The sequence below is a fragment of the Mytilus edulis genome, chromosome 3 (genome assembly GCF_963676685.1).
Source record: "Mytilus edulis chromosome 3, xbMytEdul2.2, whole genome shotgun sequence".
In the NCBI taxonomy this organism is placed as follows: Eukaryota; Metazoa; Mollusca; class Bivalvia; order Mytilida; family Mytilidae; genus Mytilus; species Mytilus edulis.
This window is the reverse complement of record NC_092346.1, coordinates 20,025,375-20,042,648: the sequence shown is the minus strand read 5'-3', so window position 1 is coordinate 20,042,648 and position 17,274 is coordinate 20,025,375. Positions and strand designations below refer to the sequence as shown.

The window sequence follows — 17,274 nt, the reverse complement described above, 5'->3', positions numbered from 1 at the left end:
ATGATTTCTACCATAGTTTCTTTATTGATTAAATTCCCCCATTTTCAAACTGACAGTGATAAATAATACAGCAGTCAGAAATTTTAACAGGGTTTTACTTTATCAGTGATTCTGAAATCTAGGGTCTTCTACAAATCATTTTTTTGGTCCAAATGCTTGAAATGCAAATAGGCAATTATGTTTGGTATGAAGGTATGATAAACAACATTCTAAGTAGAGGTACCACAATCCCTGTGATATATCTTTCAGGATACTGGTTGTCCGTGAGGGCACAAAGCACTCGAGTGTCTTATGTTACAGTATTGACTTTATTCAAATGATACATTATGTCTACAAATATCCAGTTCTTGTTTTAAAAATATTACCTCTGGGTACCTTTGACCCTTTTAGATGTTCTGTGTAGGTCTTTTGGGTTTTGTTTGCTATCCAACATTTTATATTTTCTGGTGAAGGTTATTGTTTTTAGAAACTATAGTTGTGAAATACAGAAATCATATCAAGTAGATTTTTTATTTTTATTGCCTTTTTGTAGAAATCATTAGATAACACCTTTACTTAATGGTATTTAATTAATGCACCCATAAAGCATATCAAATGCGTGTGTCATAACCCTTTTTATTGCCTTTGGAAAAACAAACCATTACATGTAGTATAAAATCATATGAGAACTTCTTCTTTTTATTAACAAATTCAGATGTGCATCAACTATTTGAAAAAGGACAGAAATATAAGTTCTATCAAAATAATTAAGAAGAAATAAAATTACTTAATTAAAATGCTTGAATGTTCTTAAATTGAATATTTACATTTGAGATAAAGAAGAAATTAAGTCACAAAACAATGTATATTTAACGGGTATAGCTTTCTGCATGCCTGCATTTTATTATAAATGCAAATTAGCTGAGTAATTCTGTATTAAGCTAAAACATATACACAAACTAAACTTATAGTAGTTAGATCAGAATTTATAAATTTTGCACCAAATGCATGAACATATATACAGTATTAAAATATCATTAGTTCACTAACACAAATAGAACAGGCATTGATAATATAATATAGTGCGGTGAATCACCGTGATAGTATACAAAAAATCTTAAAACATTTGAGGAAATTGCAATGGAAACAGCTGTAATGTCAAAATATTTAATGACTTGGCATTCAAATTTCGTTGAATCACTAACAATTAGGAGCTGAGGATATTACCATGCTAATACAATACAATTTACAAAACCAATGGGCAAAACAATATTTTCAAGTTGCAGGTTGATTTCTACTTTTTAAACTGATCAATTGTTATAGCTGGTTTTGTAATGATAGGATGTTGGTATAAAGAAGTTGCAGTGTAATGAAAATATACTTTCCACCCAATTCAATTTATTGACTTTCTGTTTCATAAAAAACTTGGAATAATTGATTTCCTCGTTACCATGCAATTTTAAAACAACCTCACCGCTATGTAAAAAAAAACGTCCACTTTTCATAAATATAATGATAACAAAATATTTGGTAAAAGCAAAACATTAGTATTAATTTCTAAAATTTCCATAAAATTTTTCAAATGTTTTAAGATTTTTTAAAAGTAATAACACTCAATAAGCGCAAGCTTTTACATCCAGCCTTAGCTTAAAGCAAATAAGCACAGGAAATTACTTTTGTTTTCTTTGCACTGAAGCTTACAATTAAGGAACTGAAGAAAACCTGGGTAAGTTTAAGTACCTTTCTATCTAAGAATCAAGCAGACGATTAAAACAAAAGGTTAAAGGTTCAAAATCCTTAGAATAATTATTTTTTATCATCATTTGTTTGGGATATGAAAAAAAAATTCTTTGATTTGTGCTGTGTTAATGGATTTGTATAGAATGTGCTGTAAAAAAGTCATTCAAAGGGAGATAAACCTTATATTTTGTAATGCAAGATGTTGAATATTAAAATAGTATAAAATCTGATCTATGTCGAAGATGTATTGTATATTTTTTATTCTGCCTGATTCTCAAATGGACAACTACTTAAAAGTTATTCGTAAACACATTCCTGTTGATGTTTTTATTTAATTTTTTGTGGCCCAGTTTTAGTTTTTACTGTAAAATCTGTTCTATATTTTGTTGATTTTATATTTATTTTATTTTCTTATTTGAAAATTATTGCTATGGCTGGAGAAGAAAAGTTCTTTTTCAAAGCCCTGACAAAACAGTTTTAAGTGTTAGAATGGAAAAAAAATCTGCTATATGTTTTTAAAAAGGCAGACTTATACACAAATTTCTGATCAACCTGTCATGCATGTTGTTTACTAGCATCTCCCAGTCATGTAAATTAGTGATTTCCTTAGAATCCTATCAACTGTTGGATAATACTGATATAGGGGTGCGAATGTCACCTCTTTACAATGGGCTGCATCATTCCAAGTAGATAGTTTGTTGTAACTAGTCAGTTCTCAAAAAAACCAATATTTGTTGTTGAAATTGATAGATAATCACCAATTACTTGTTCCATCTGACAGGATTCTATATCATAAATATTCGTTTCAGTTCTTTAACATAACTTTTTAAATTTCAAAACTTAAAGATGACCTTTCTCTATATTTTTGTATCCATTTGTCAGATTATTGGATGATCATAAAGTTTAACGAGATCCATGTTACTGAAACAGAAAAATGTTTTTAACAGTCATTGATTTTCACAATAGTTTTAGAAAACCTTATAATGACAAACTTTATTTAACAAATATTATCTTTCATACATGTTAAAAGAACAACACTTTTGCAATTCATATTTCTAGAATTTACGATGTCATCCAACTGAATTAACAATTTCTGTCTTAATTTTTAGATACATTTCCGATATTTTAGTTGAAAATGTATTAATTTAGATAACTTCAAAGTGAAAACTGATAAATACTGTTATGATTGGCACATTCATGATATGTTGTAAGAGAGGATATTTCTCCCATAATTTTGTAGTTTTTAGCTCACCTGGCCTAAAAGGCCATGTGAGCTTTTCTCATCACTTGGCGTCCGTCGTCGTCGTCGTCGACGTCGTCGTCGTCGTCGTCGTCGTTAACAATTTTTCAAACATCTTCTCCTCTGAAACTACTGAATGGATTTGAATGAAACTTAGCATGATTGTTCCTTAGTATATCCTGCACAAAATGTGCGCTTCGATTTTTGATCCGTCAAAAAACATGGCCGTCGTTACTTAAAATAGAACATAGGGGTCTAATGCAGTTTTTGGCTTATATCTCAAAAACGAAAGCATTTAGAGCAAATCTGACATGGGGTAAAAATGTTCATTAGGTCAAGATCTATCAGCCCTGAAATTTTCAGATGAATCAAACAAACCATTGTTGGGTTGCTGCCACTTAATTGGTAATTTTAAGGAAATTTTGCAGTTTTTGGTCATTATCTTGAATATTATTATAGATAAAGATAAACTGTAAACAGCAAAAATGATCAGCAAAGTAAGATCTACAAATAAGTCAATATGACCAAAATTGTCAATTGACCCCTTAAGGGGTTATTGTCCTTTAATGACAATTTTTCACAATTTGTTCATCATATTTGCTAACTTTAAAAAATCTTCTCCTCTGAAACTGCTGAATGGATTTGGATGAAACTTAGCATGATTGTTCCTTAGATTATCCTGCTCAAAGTGTGTGCTTCGATTTTTGATCCGTCAAAAAACATGGCCGCCGTTACTTAAAATAGAACATGGGGGTCAAATGCAGTTTTTGGCTTATATCTCAAAAACGAAAGCATTTAGAGCAAATCTGACGTGGGGTCAAAATGTTCATTAGGTCAAGATCTATCAGCCCTGAAATTTTCAGATGAATCAAACAAACCATTGTTGGGTTGCTGCAACTTAATTGGTAATTTTAAGGATATTTTGTAGTTTTTGGTCATTATCTTGAATATTATTATAGATACAGATAAACTGTTAATAGCAAAAATGTTAAGCAAAGTAAGATCTACAAATAAGTCAATTTGACCAAAATTGTCAATTGACCTCTTAAGGAGTTATTGCCCTTTAAAGACTTTTTTCACAATTTGTTCATCATGTTGACTTACTTTAAAAATCTTCTCCTTTGAAACTGCTGTATCAATTTCAGCCAAACTTAGGCTAAATGAGTTTTAGAGTTTCAGAGTATCTAGTATAAATTTTATATTTCATTTCCTTGTATGTCAAGAAACATAGCTCCTATGGCTAAAATAGAACATAGGAGAAAATGATTTTTTTTTTGCTTTTGAAGAAAATAGGACGATTCAAAGAACATTTAAATAAATTGAAAAGCCAAAATAATCATTGATGAGAGATTAAACCAAAAAAATTCAGGTGAGCGATTCAGGCTCTTGAGAGCCTCTTGTTTCTATTTAGAAGAATGAATGAAAAGCTATAATGACTATAACAGAGTGAATTAGAATTATATGTTTAACTGGAAAAACTAATTTAAAGATAAATTTTATTATAGGATGCAGCAGCAGAAATGGTAGTAATGTGCTGCCGATTCTTGTGTTATTTTTGTCGTACAAGTCGTCAAAATCAGAGAGCCATGTTTGAACATCTCAGCTACTTACTGGAGAACAGCAGCATGTTACTGGGTAAATATCTTTACACACTTAATAAACAGAACCATTTTTATTCCTTGCATGAAGCGAAATGAATTTGTTATACTAAACAGTGAGTAAATAGAATCATTCATTGAATCATGTTATATAAAAGTTTGACAATTTTCTTGCTTAAATAACAATTTAAGAACCTTTCAAATTTTAAAGTCATCAATGCATAGAAGCAATTTCCATGTCTCTTTCTAAGGGGATTTGTGAAGTTTGAATGGAACTTGATGTCTTTTTTCAAGCGCTAATAATTATAAAAATCAAACTGTTTTTCAGCTCGTCCTTCACTAAGAGGATCATGTCCACTGGATGTGGCTTACTCTTCATTAATGGACAATAATGAACTGGCCCTGGCCCTTAGGGAGACAAACTTAGAGAGGATAGCAATGTATCTATCTAGATGTGGGGTACAGAGCAATGCTGAGCTGTTAGAGAAAGGTTACCCTGACATTGGTTGGGATCCAGTAGAAGGAGAGAGATTCCTGGATTTTCTTAGATTCTGTGTATGGGTCAATGGTAAGAAGAATATAAAAATAATTCTGTTGATTACTGTAAATTCAGAAATTATTGCGATGTTTTATTATTGTGAAAAATGTGACAAGGTTATAATCGCAATAATTTAAACTCGCATTTTAATTTTTTTTATATGAATTTAAAAGGATTTTTCTCACATGCTAAAAATTGTGTTTTAGTCTAAAATGACAAAATCGCAATAATAAATGCACACAATAATTTCTGAATTTACAGTAGTTAATTTCTATGTTTGAGCAGTCAAGGTTTTTTCATGATTCATTATGTAAACAGAGACTGTACACGTCAACAATAGATTGTATAATCATATCATACTACAATGTATTTGTTATAAAAATCTTCAGATTACAAACACCTCACAATATAACTCTTTGAGACAAATATGAAATATGTGTCAGTGCCAGTAGAAAATGAATAACAGGCCTTAGGTTTGATCGACTGAAAAATTAAAAAAAACCCATATTATTGACCAAAAATAAATGGGTCTATCATATCACCCTTCTTGATCTTTCTTCAGAAAATTCCTTTGTCATTCCGTCATATTTCTTTTCTAATATCAGGTGAAAGTGTGGAAGAAAATGCCAACCTTGTCGTAAGACTTCTGATCCGTAGACCAGAATGTCTGGGCCCTGCCTTAAGAGGTGAAGGAGGTGGTCTTTTCAAAGCAGTCAAAGATGGAATTAAAATGTCTCAACAGATAATTACAGCAAGGGATGGTAACTCTGCTCACTTCCTATCAGCCATGATGGACGATGACTCCGATGGTAGAATCTTGTACCAAAGGTATACAATATAATTTTGCTTGAATTTTCTAGATCTGACAATAAAAAACTCTTAAGTCGATATACATTTCATAGGTTTTTATTGAAGAAAGAATACATCTTTTTGAAATAAAATGTGAAGTTACAAATTTTATCTCAGCTGTAAAAACTTACAATGGCAAAAATAATATTTATCTGTCACAAATCTAGACTGCAAATTGTCTTTTGACGCAACATATAAACTAGATATACTACAAAGTGTTATACTACAGACAGAATATTGACAATTTTACATTGAGCTTGTAACTATCATCATTTAACCTTTTTCTTTTTCAGTAAATACGATTTCAACACCTTACCACCTGAAGATGATGAGGACTACATAGACATGGGAGGAGCCATCATGAACTTTTATGCTGGGCTTGTGGACCTTCTAGGAAGATGTGCCCCTGATGCAGAGACCATTAAATCTGGACGAAGTGACTCCATTAGGGCTAGAGCTATACTGAGAAGTTTAGTGTCCATGGAAGACTTAGAAAAAGTTCTAGGATTGAGCTTCATCTTGCCAGCTGGACCTGCTATGTCTGCTGATAGTATGTGTTGTGTATTTGCAGTAGAATGTCATTTTGACAGATTGTCTTGAAGAAAGAATTTATTATATTTTTTGTAATCAGAAAAATTATCAGAAGTATATTTCCTTGCTCGCAAAGTTTTCATTTTATCTAAGTATTTATTGCAAGTTGAATTATGTAAAACTCATGAAAAAAGATAGTTATAGATGTTTCTGAACATTTTAATTAATGATTTCATGTAAAAGTAAATAATATTACAGTGCTATATTGCAAATGAAGTAATTTGGTGAAAGATTTTTTTTTTAGAAAAACAACAGTTTGACTGCTAACTGAGGACTTTTAAATATATTTACAAACAGATATTTGTTTGATATTTTCTGAAAAATTTAATGAATTATGTATTTTTTCAGCTGAAAGCCAAGAAGGAGATGAAGGTGGAGCTCCAGAGTCAGACATGCCCCCAGGTCTAAACCCAGTCCACAAATCCTCTATCATGTTATTCCTGGAGAGAGTTTATGGTCTCCCTGACCAGGAAACTTTCTTCAGGATTCTAGAAGAGGGTATTCTCCCTGACCTGAGGGCAGCTACAACTCTGGACACAGTAAGTAAAGTAGGTAGTCTTTATTTTCTAAGCCTGAGCCGAGTGATCCTTTGATCCTTTTAAGTTCATTTCCAGACCAAGTAAGTGTTAGAATTCAACTTGTACAGCAACCAACTTCAAAAATTCTTCTATTCATTTTCTAGGTTTGTTGAAAATTTTCTGAAACACAGAAACCATTTTTGGTTTGACCAATTAGTGGATGCTGACATTACAAGTTATTTGATGTGTAAAAGTACTTAAAATTTGTGGACTTTTTTATGTTACTGAACCAAAGAAATGACATTTTGCAAGAGTGTTTTTATTTTCTGCAATGGCAAATAAATGAACAATTCCTGTATCTTAGTGTTTGTTCATGTATTTTGAATTCAGGGTTTCAAACATTACACATAGCATATCAATTTAAAAGAATGTCAATAAAAAATGGTACTCCACAAATAAAAGAACTTTTACATTTTAACCCATTTGAACTGAACTGACATGCAATTGTACATTAAAATGACCATTTGCCACACATTGTTTTCCTTCATTCATTCCTTCTTTACCTGTAATGATAACACACTTGTTTTATAACTGTAATTGTATTTACAGATTATTTTAATTTCATTGACAATTGAAAATTCAAAATTGCATGGTACCGGTAGTCTGATTTAACTTTTAATCAATCAATCTTTGTACAATTAATTTACCAGTTGTTTTGCATTTTATTTATATGTAAATAATAATTCGACAAACCAGCATGAAATTTGTTGCTCTTATTTTATGTTACTTAGGCTGTTAATGCCCTTCAAATCATATTTTGATGTACACTGTAGTGTCAACATTTCTGCATATCATATTGTCACATTTTGATACAAAATTACCTATCACATTTCATTACATATTTATCAATCTCAAATTTAAATGATCTCCATAGTGATTTTCACATACCTTTTGAAGGAGTATAGGTTTTTACAAATAATGTTTTTTCTATACTTTTGGGAAAAAGTTTAAGAGTTTTTACCAGTATACATGATGTATTATAAAAAAACTTTTCAGGCCTCAGCATCAGAAAGTGATTTTGCCTTAGCTCTGAATCGTTACATCGGAGGTTCAGTTTTACCACTGTTGACCAGACATAGTCACTTCTTTGAGAATGCTGACCATGCTTCAACACTATTGGACTCTACACTAAACACTGTGTATAGACTGTCAAAGTGCAGATCACTGACAAAAGGTCAAAGAGAGGCTGTCTCAGACTTCCTCGTCTCATTTACAAAGTAAGTTCTTATTTTGTCTGTAGGATCTCAACAGTATTTTTGTGAGATCCAGTTTGATAATTTTTTGAATAGGAAAAGTTAGTAAAATTTTATAAATTTTACATAATAAAGGATTCCTTATTAGAATCCTTTCCCCACAATTGTCAATCGATTATGAATATAGAACTTTTTGTTTAGTGTAGTTATTTATGATTCATTAATGGACCAAATGGCAGTTTAAGATCTGAAGACCACTAGAATTATCCACAAAAAATCAGTATAACACTCTTTGGGTTCAGGGAAGCCTAAATAATTTGACCAAACAACCATTAATGATCTTAATTCTTGAAGTCATCTGAGACAAAAGCCACAAAAAACCTTTTTTTTTTTTTAAATTGCAAAATAAGTTTTAGTATCTTGTAATTTTGTAACCTTTATCTTACAGTCAATTGAGACCCTCCATGATGACAGGTTTGTTGAGGAAACTTACAGTGGATGTTCCTCATCTGAATGAGAATTCTGTTGTACCACTACGAGTGTTGACAGCTTACTATAAGAGATGTGGATCGTACTATAGTTCTGGTGGATCATGGGGATCTTATGGATCAGCCACAGATGAGGAGAAAAGACTCACAATGATATTGTTCACCGGAATATTTGATTCTTTGTCACACAGAGTAAATACTTTTTATGATAACCTTCTTTCAATTGGTTGATATTTAGTCGCATGTGCTCAAAATTAGTTTTTGACCAAAAGATGATACATTTTTTCTACCACAAAAATGAAACTCATATTTAGACAATATTTATTCAGATTGTTTACAAAAATAAGCCTGACCATACTGAGTTTGTTGCATTTATTAGAAACTCAGTTTTTCTTCTCCATTGAAATTATGAGTTGTATATCAGTTGTACTATAATAATCTGTCCATATCTTTTCCAGGAATATGATCCAGAATTATTTTCCAAGGCTTTACCATGTCTGTCAGCCATTGGCTGTGCCTTGTCACCTGACTACTCTCTAACCAAACAAGATGACATGAGGCCAATAGATGTTGGCTCTAATTTGGATGGTACATATAACCCTCAGCCTCTGGACACAAGGGGTATCTCTATCAATCAGTTCTTAGATCAGGCTATAGGCAAATTTGCTGAGCATTACCATGATGTTTGGGCTATCAAAAAGGTAAGTTGATAAAGAAGTTTAGGAGGAAAACTTATCTGTTTGAGAACCAGTTCTACGTGATCATTGGATTATATCAACAAGTTTAAGAATGCATGTATTCTCCTTTTTCATTGATTGATAGATATTTGAAAGAGGAAACAGTATTTTCATCCTGTTTTTTTTTTCTAAATCTTTAGTATCCATGTTTCTCGATGATTTTTGCAAACACTGACACTAATGATCACTAATGTCTTTATAGGATATCACTGTAAGAATAGATTGTCTAAATTGTTCTTTCCATTTACAGATGGATAGTGGCTGGCTCTTTGGTACAATGTATGATGAAGATAGAATGACGCATCCTCTATTAAAACCATACCATCTACTGGATGAAAAGGTATGTTGATATTTTCCGCTTTACTTTTAACTACAAGTGCAGTTCAAATATGAATATCTAAGAGGTAAATAAAAAAAAAAAAAAATAATAATACAATTAAACTTGTTACTGTGGATCCATTATGACATGTACTCATTGAATATCAATTTAGTTTTACATGTACTCATTGAATATCAATTCAGATTTACATGTACTCATTGAATATCAATTTAGATTCAAGGTACTAGGGATTCACAAATTCAGTCCAACCAATTACAAATTTTCTATAAGAATGTATACAGACTTTGGCAAAACATCAAAATCAAATGTTCATGAAAATGCAAGTTTTCCTCAATCCACAAACATTGATACCCACGAAAAATAAATGAATCCACAGTATAGTTGATTATGCATTAAAAAATGTCTCCTGTATTGAAGTTAATTTTCATAAAAAAGTGTATTCCTTTCTTGACTTATGTTGATTGTCTTTACTTTATTTTTCCAGGCCAAAAACAAGTATATACATCCTGCCAAGGAAAGTGTAAGGTCAATGCTATACTGGGGATGGGCTTTAGAGCAGGACCAACAAAGACAAGCTGCCAACAGAGACAGTATGCGTAGACGGATGTCCAAAGATGGGGTAATGAGTCAAAATATATGTAGGCTTTACAAATTACGCAAGAATCAAAATTTATAGTAGCAGGAAAGCTGCTTTTGCAGATTTAGACCAAAATGTTAAATACTTTTATTTGGCTTTGTTGATTGTTTATAAACATGGATAAACATAGACTTAGAACAGACAATCATAAAGTATCACAAGATTTTTGCTTAAAAACTTAAATTTATTAATTTTGAAATTGATTAAATAAAAATGGAAATTTGTTGTGTTAATATGGGTTAATATAATGTTCAATAGACATAATGAATAAAAAAAAAACATTTCTTTTTAGGCAAGCCATGGATACAGTCCTAAACCATTTGACCTCCGTAACATGACCTTGACAAGAGATATTCAGGTAGAAATGATTGCATATTTAAATTGTTATACTACTTAAAGTATTTGAAAATAGACAAATCATTAGATGTTCAGCCAAAACCATTGATATATTAGTTTATTCATATATTCTGTGTGTCATAATGTAACAGAGAATTTTCTCTGGCAGTGTAGTCTTTCCTTTTGGAAGACAGTTGTATTAAAAATATCCTGTCAAATACTGACTGAATAAAAACTCTAGTGTTAAGATAAAATACATGAGTTCATTTCATGTACTGCAAGTTCTACTCTTACAATATCACTATATTGCTATGGTTCAATGTACAGTAATCATCTCAGTGGTCACAACTTTTTTTTTTTAAAGATCAATTCTAAAAATTAAGATAGGGGAACTACATATTAATTTCCTGGGTTAATTTCCTGAATTACCTGAGAAATTTTAGTTTCAACATCAGTTGATGTTTTAAATTGCTCTTGGTAAAATTAAGAAGAATTTATCAACCGCAAGAACCTTTTCTTTGAAATCTGCACACAAATTCTAATACTTGTACTCCATACACTTTCATTACTTTATTCATTTGATTGTAGAACTGTTATGTTTTGCTGTACACTATCCATCTCAAATTATATTTTACAGAATATGATAGAGAAATTATCTAATGATTCACATGATATGTGGGCCTTTAAGAAAAGAGTGGAGCTTGAAGAACTTGGTAAGCAGCTACTATAAATATAATATTATTCTGTGATATGATACAGACATTGTGTGCTATTAATTCAGAAATTTTTGCTATGTTTTATTATTCCAAAAAATTGGGACAGGATTAACGAAAAATTGCGTGATAAATTTTGATAGCATTATATGTATATAAACATTTCCTGAAATCACAATTATTAATCCTACATTTTTGTCAATTATTCAATAATGGCAATACTAAATATCCCCAAAGCTTGTTAATCTACAGTATATAGGAAATGGACTGCAAAATTTTATTTGTTGAAAAGGGAATCAAAATAAAATTGAGAATGGAAATGGGAATGTTTTTTAAGAGACACCAACCAGACCAAAGAGTAGAAAACAAAGTCTAAATCCAGGGGAAATGCGCTAAATCCAGGGGAAATGCACTAAATCCAGGGAAAATATGCTCTTGAGACATATTGCAGTCTCATTTATGTATACATCCCAACTTCTTTGTATTTAGCATGAAGTTTCAACAATATCGAGAATGATATCAGCGGTTGAAGTCATAAAACTTTGCTCAGTGCTCGGAGCACAAAAATCATGCTCGAAACATGAAATCAAGCATTTTGATTGGTTGATTCTTAAGTCTGAGTACAAAAATCGTGCTCGAAAGTTTTATGACCGCAAGGCCAGGTACTCAAGAAGAGCTAGCATATTCTGATATACTGGTGGGTTGTTGTTTAAGAGATAGTGGCAAATTACCCTGCTTGGAATGTAACATAGGTCATATTTCTGAGTGGTCTAAGACAGTAATGAGGTATATTCTGTAAGGATAAATTTGTAAATGGAAGAAAATAAATGTATTTATTTTAGAGGAGGTGGTGTCCATCCTCTGACCATTCCTTATGACACACTATGTATATATTTTATAGGAGGTGGTGTCCATCCTCTGACCGTTCCTTATGACACACTATGTATATATTTTAGAGGAGGTGGTGTCCATCCTCTGACCGTTCCTTATGACACACTATGTATATATTTTATAGGAGGTGGTGTCCATCCTCTGACCGTTCCTTATGACACACTATGTATATATTTTATAGGAGGTGGTGTCCATCCTCTGACCGTTCTTTATGACACACTATGTATTTATTTTGTAGGAGGTGGTGTCCATCCTCTGACTGTTCCTTATGACACACTATGTATTTATTTTATAGGTGATGGTGTCCATCCTCTGACCGTTCCTTATGACACACTATGTATATATTTTGTAGGAGGTGGTGTCCATCCTCTGACTGTTCCTTATGACACACTATGTCTTTATTTTATAGGAGGTGGTGTCCATCCTCTGACCGTTCCTTATGACACACTATGTATATATTTTGTAGGAGGTGGTGTCCATCCTCTGACCGTTCCTTATGACACACTATGTATTTATTTTATAGGAGGTGGTGTCCATCCTCTGACCGTTCCTTATGACACACTATGTATATATTTTATAGGAGGTGGTGTCCATCCTCTGACCGTTCCTAATGACACACTATGTATATATTTTATAGGAGGTGGTGTCCATCCTCTGACTGTTCCTTATGACACACTATGTATATATTTTATAGGAGGTGGTGTCCATCCTCTGACCGTTCCTTATGACACACTATGTATATATTTTATAGGAGGTGGTGTCCATCCTCTGACCGTTCCTTATGACACACTATGTATATATTTTATAGGAGGTGGTGTCCATCCTCTGACTGTTCCTTATGACACACTATGTATATATTTTATAGGAGGTGGTGTCCATCCTCTGACCGTTCCTTATGACACACGATGTATATATTTTGTAGGAGGTGGTGTCCATCCTCTGACCGTTCCTTATGACACACTATGTATATATTTTGTAGGAGGTGGTGTCCATCCTCTGACCGTTCTTTATGACACACGATGTATATATTTTGTAGGAGGTGGTGTCCATCCTCTGACCGTTCCTTATGACACACTATGTATATATTTTGTAGGAGGTGGTGTCCATCCTCTGACCGTTCCTTATGACACACTAACTGACAAGGAGAAGAAGAAGTACAGAGATCATGCTACAGAACTTCTCAAGTTTTTACAGTTCCAAGGTTTTAGAATATCAAGGTTAGTGTAGTAAAATATAATTATTATATACTGGACTTTTTACTCTGGTGTATGAAATCTTTGGACAGGTTACCCATGGTATGACATTCTAGTAATTGATCAAGTACTTTTTACTCTGGTGTATGACATCTTTGGACAGGTTACCTATGGTATGACATTCTAGTAATTGGTCAAGTACTTTTTACTCTGGTGTATGACATCTTTGGACAGGTTACCCATGCTATGACATTCTAGTAATTGGTCAAGTATTAGAAACAAAAAGAATTTCAATCAAGCTTATAATCAGACTATTTCTGAATAAAATTAACTGTTCAGATTTGGTTTTTTGTTTATATAGAAAACATAAACCAGAATATCCTACGACAGAGTAGGTAAAGAGTAAAATCACAAAAATACCTAAGTCAGAGGAAACTGGAAAGTCCCTTATCAAATGTCAAAACCAAAGCTCATACACATCAAATGAAGGGATAACAACTGTCAGGATTAAAAAATCTGTAATATGAAAATACTCTATCCTCAAACATTGATTATAAGTCACACAGAAAATTCACCAATGCTAGACACCTTTAGTTGTCATGGAAATAAATGATGCTTCAGCAAGTTTTCTTGACTTGATCTTAAATTTTAAAATTGATTTGTTTTTAGATATATCTTTGACATAATAAAATTTTATGAATTTTTTTCTGAATTATCATATTTGATGAAATTCCATCAATATTAGTTGCTTGGTTAATAATGTGGATATATTTTTGCAAACTAGTATATAATCTTTAGGTAATGTGATTGGAACATTTAACTTATTGTAATTATTGAAATAAAATTTAGACAATGGTTAAAAAAGACTTTGCTTATTAAAGAAATAACCTGTTGGTGGTAATAATTCTTGAAAAGTTTACTTCATAACTCAAGTAAATTAACAATATATTTGAGTTGAACAATATATATTGGAATTTATGGGCAAGTAAAAAATATATTTCTTTAGTCCTTGACCTAGTAGGAGCACAGTTGTATTGCAGTATAGATAACAAATTAGTTAACCATATTTCATTGCTACTTTTCAGTTTAACTTTTAGTATATGATTTCAGTTTTTTTGAAAATTTTTAAAACCTTTCTTGATGAAATGAAAATTGAAGGTATAATTTGCAAGAAAAGTGGTTAACAATCTGAGGTTTATGCTGTAAATATCTACATTTTCGTGCATTCATTTCATACTCCAACTTTATTACATGTGTCTTCTTTTCTTGTAATGCATTATAGCTGTTTTCTATATAATATTTGGTGTATTTCTTTATTTCTGTGAAAAAGTAGACTAATTGTTCTTATAATTTGAGAAAATTTGAATTACTATTTTCTTTTGTACAATTTCTATTCTGTGTTGGTGTTTTCGTGTTTTGATTGGTACATGTAGTATTGTACATGCATTATTCTCGTCCTAGGTGTCAAACTATAGTGTATTTTATTTTTTCTGTCTTGTATAAAGAAAGTTCTGTTGTAGGTTACATGTCTGTCTGATGTATATTTTTTGTTCAATGTACAGTGGCATTTGTAAATTTACTCATATAAACATTTTTATAAAAAGTCAGAAAAAAAGTTTACAGGAAATTTGAATGGGTAAAAAAGTTCCTAAAAATACATCTCCTGAATAATCCTGCAGAATATATACATTTTGATATGGTTGTTTTTGAGAGGTACAATCAAGAAATGCATTTGTAAAGTAACTACTCATTAAAGTTCAGAAAAAAAAATCGAAGCAGGAATTATTTTTATAGAAGAATATAACAAAACCTGTACATTAAACTCATACATGAATTTTGTTGGAAGAAACAAATAGTGGCTGAAATATCTTTTTTTATAGGATAACCAAAGAAAAAGCATTTTAAATCGAAAGTTTAAACATATATGACAACAAAATTCATTTATTTATTATCATGTAATTGATTGTTGTATACTTATGTTGTTTTATTTTCTTTTTTCCCTCTTTTTGCACTTCTGTCCATCTTCCTTTACACATTCCTTCTTTGTGTGAACCTTTTGGTGTACCTAGCCACGACACATCAATAGAGAGACACACCAGTAGAGCTTCTGATTCTAGGAGAGACAAAGGTGCTAAGAATGAGAGTGAGGTCAACGTGTCAGCCACAGAGAAGAGATTTGCATACAGCTTGTTGGAGAAGCTACTACAGTATTTTGACAATGCATCAACCAACATTACACAGACAAGACCCAGTTCAAGATTCAGTAGAAGGGAGAGTTACTCAACTGCAACTGAAGATGTCAAATTCTTTGGAAAAGTAAGATTTCTCTTTTTTAAGATGTAAAACTTTCCTTGACGTGTGATATATATTTTGAAAACCATTTCTTTGATAACTAGATATTTATGAATTGTTTGATGATATTGTACCAATATTAAATAAAGAATCCTTCATAAAAAAGGCATTGATAATATTCCAATAACATTGCTAGAAGCTGAATTTGAATTACGATTACATTTACCCTTTAAAGAAATGAAATTGATTACATTTAATACAATTACTTGATTTTTAAATACTATGTACAGACAAAATTTAAATGTCTCATTTCTAAGAAATTCTTGCAAATAAAATATAATTTTTACAAATATAGGTTGTACTACCATTTGTGGAGAAATACTTTGCTGCTCATCGGGATTATTTTATTGGCACCAGTACATCATCAGGAGGTAGTGCTTTGGCATCTGTAAAAGAAAAAGAAATGACTGCTAAGTATGTTGAATGATATTTATATGTATATAACCATGTATATTTATATGTTTAAACTCTGTATCGTTAGATGCTGATTTCCTGAGAATTGCAGTTGGTGTCTTTTATTTCAAAGTTTAATTAATGGATCTTTTTCTTAGATAAAAATGTATATGTGTTTTTACTTCTGCTTAGTGTTATTTCCATGTGAATAGTAAAAATTTAAATATACATCTAGATCCTCTATTCTAATTTATGCATAACTGTTTTAGACAGTGTGGGATTTAGAGCATGACAGTGGTCACCTCTCTACTGTTGAAACAGTACTTTGACCTCTATATAGATATAGGAAGGTGAAGGATGAGTGCCAATGAGACGTTCTCCTTCCAAGTCACAATTTGTAAATGAAGAACCATTATTGGTCAAAGTACTGTCTTCAAAAACACGGAGCCTTGGCTCACACTGAACAGTAAGCTTTTAAGACCCCAAAAATGACTAGTGTAAAACTATTCAATTTAGAAAACCAACGGTCTAATCTATATAAAAAACGAGAAACACTTATGAACCATATCAACCAGCAACAACTAATGAACTTCAGATTCCTGACAGGTGCAAAAAAGGCAGCGGGTTTAAATGTGTATTTGTCTTATGGAGTTTTAATGTGATTGGGTTGCCATCTCATTGAATTTTACCACACATCAACTCGTTTTTACAGATATAAATGTATCTTGGTGTAATTTCTGTTTATTTACAGTTTGTTTTGTAAATTGGCGGGAACACTCAGAGGAAGAATAAATGCCTTTGGACATGATGTGTGTATATCTGTCAGATGTTTACAAGTACTCATACAAGCTGTGGATGCAAGGTAGGATCAGATATCATTGATGTATT

At 31.6% G+C, this 17,274-nt stretch overlaps 1 protein-coding gene across 1 annotated transcript in view; it reads left to right on the top strand.

Annotated features, from left to right (window-relative positions):
• The window catches only part of LOC139515996 (ryanodine receptor-like), a gene marked incomplete in the record, with an annotated part of 134,798 nt that overhangs the window by 69,973 nt on the left and 47,551 nt on the right, over window positions 1-17,274 (top strand). Inside the window, 17 exon segments of the mRNA XM_071305798.1 lie at window positions 1,676-1,705; window positions 4,465-4,594; window positions 4,886-5,125; window positions 5,701-5,923; window positions 6,238-6,494; window positions 6,884-7,083; window positions 8,110-8,330; window positions 8,755-8,986; window positions 9,253-9,495; window positions 9,782-9,871; window positions 10,356-10,490; window positions 10,801-10,866; window positions 11,482-11,557; window positions 13,542-13,665; window positions 15,711-15,957; window positions 16,289-16,407; window positions 17,138-17,248. Of these exon segments, the coding sequence (XP_071161899.1) occupies window positions 1,676-1,705; window positions 4,465-4,594; window positions 4,886-5,125; window positions 5,701-5,923; window positions 6,238-6,494; window positions 6,884-7,083; window positions 8,110-8,330; window positions 8,755-8,986; window positions 9,253-9,495; window positions 9,782-9,871; window positions 10,356-10,490; window positions 10,801-10,866; window positions 11,482-11,557; window positions 13,542-13,665; window positions 15,711-15,957; window positions 16,289-16,407; window positions 17,138-17,248 (2,744 nt within the window).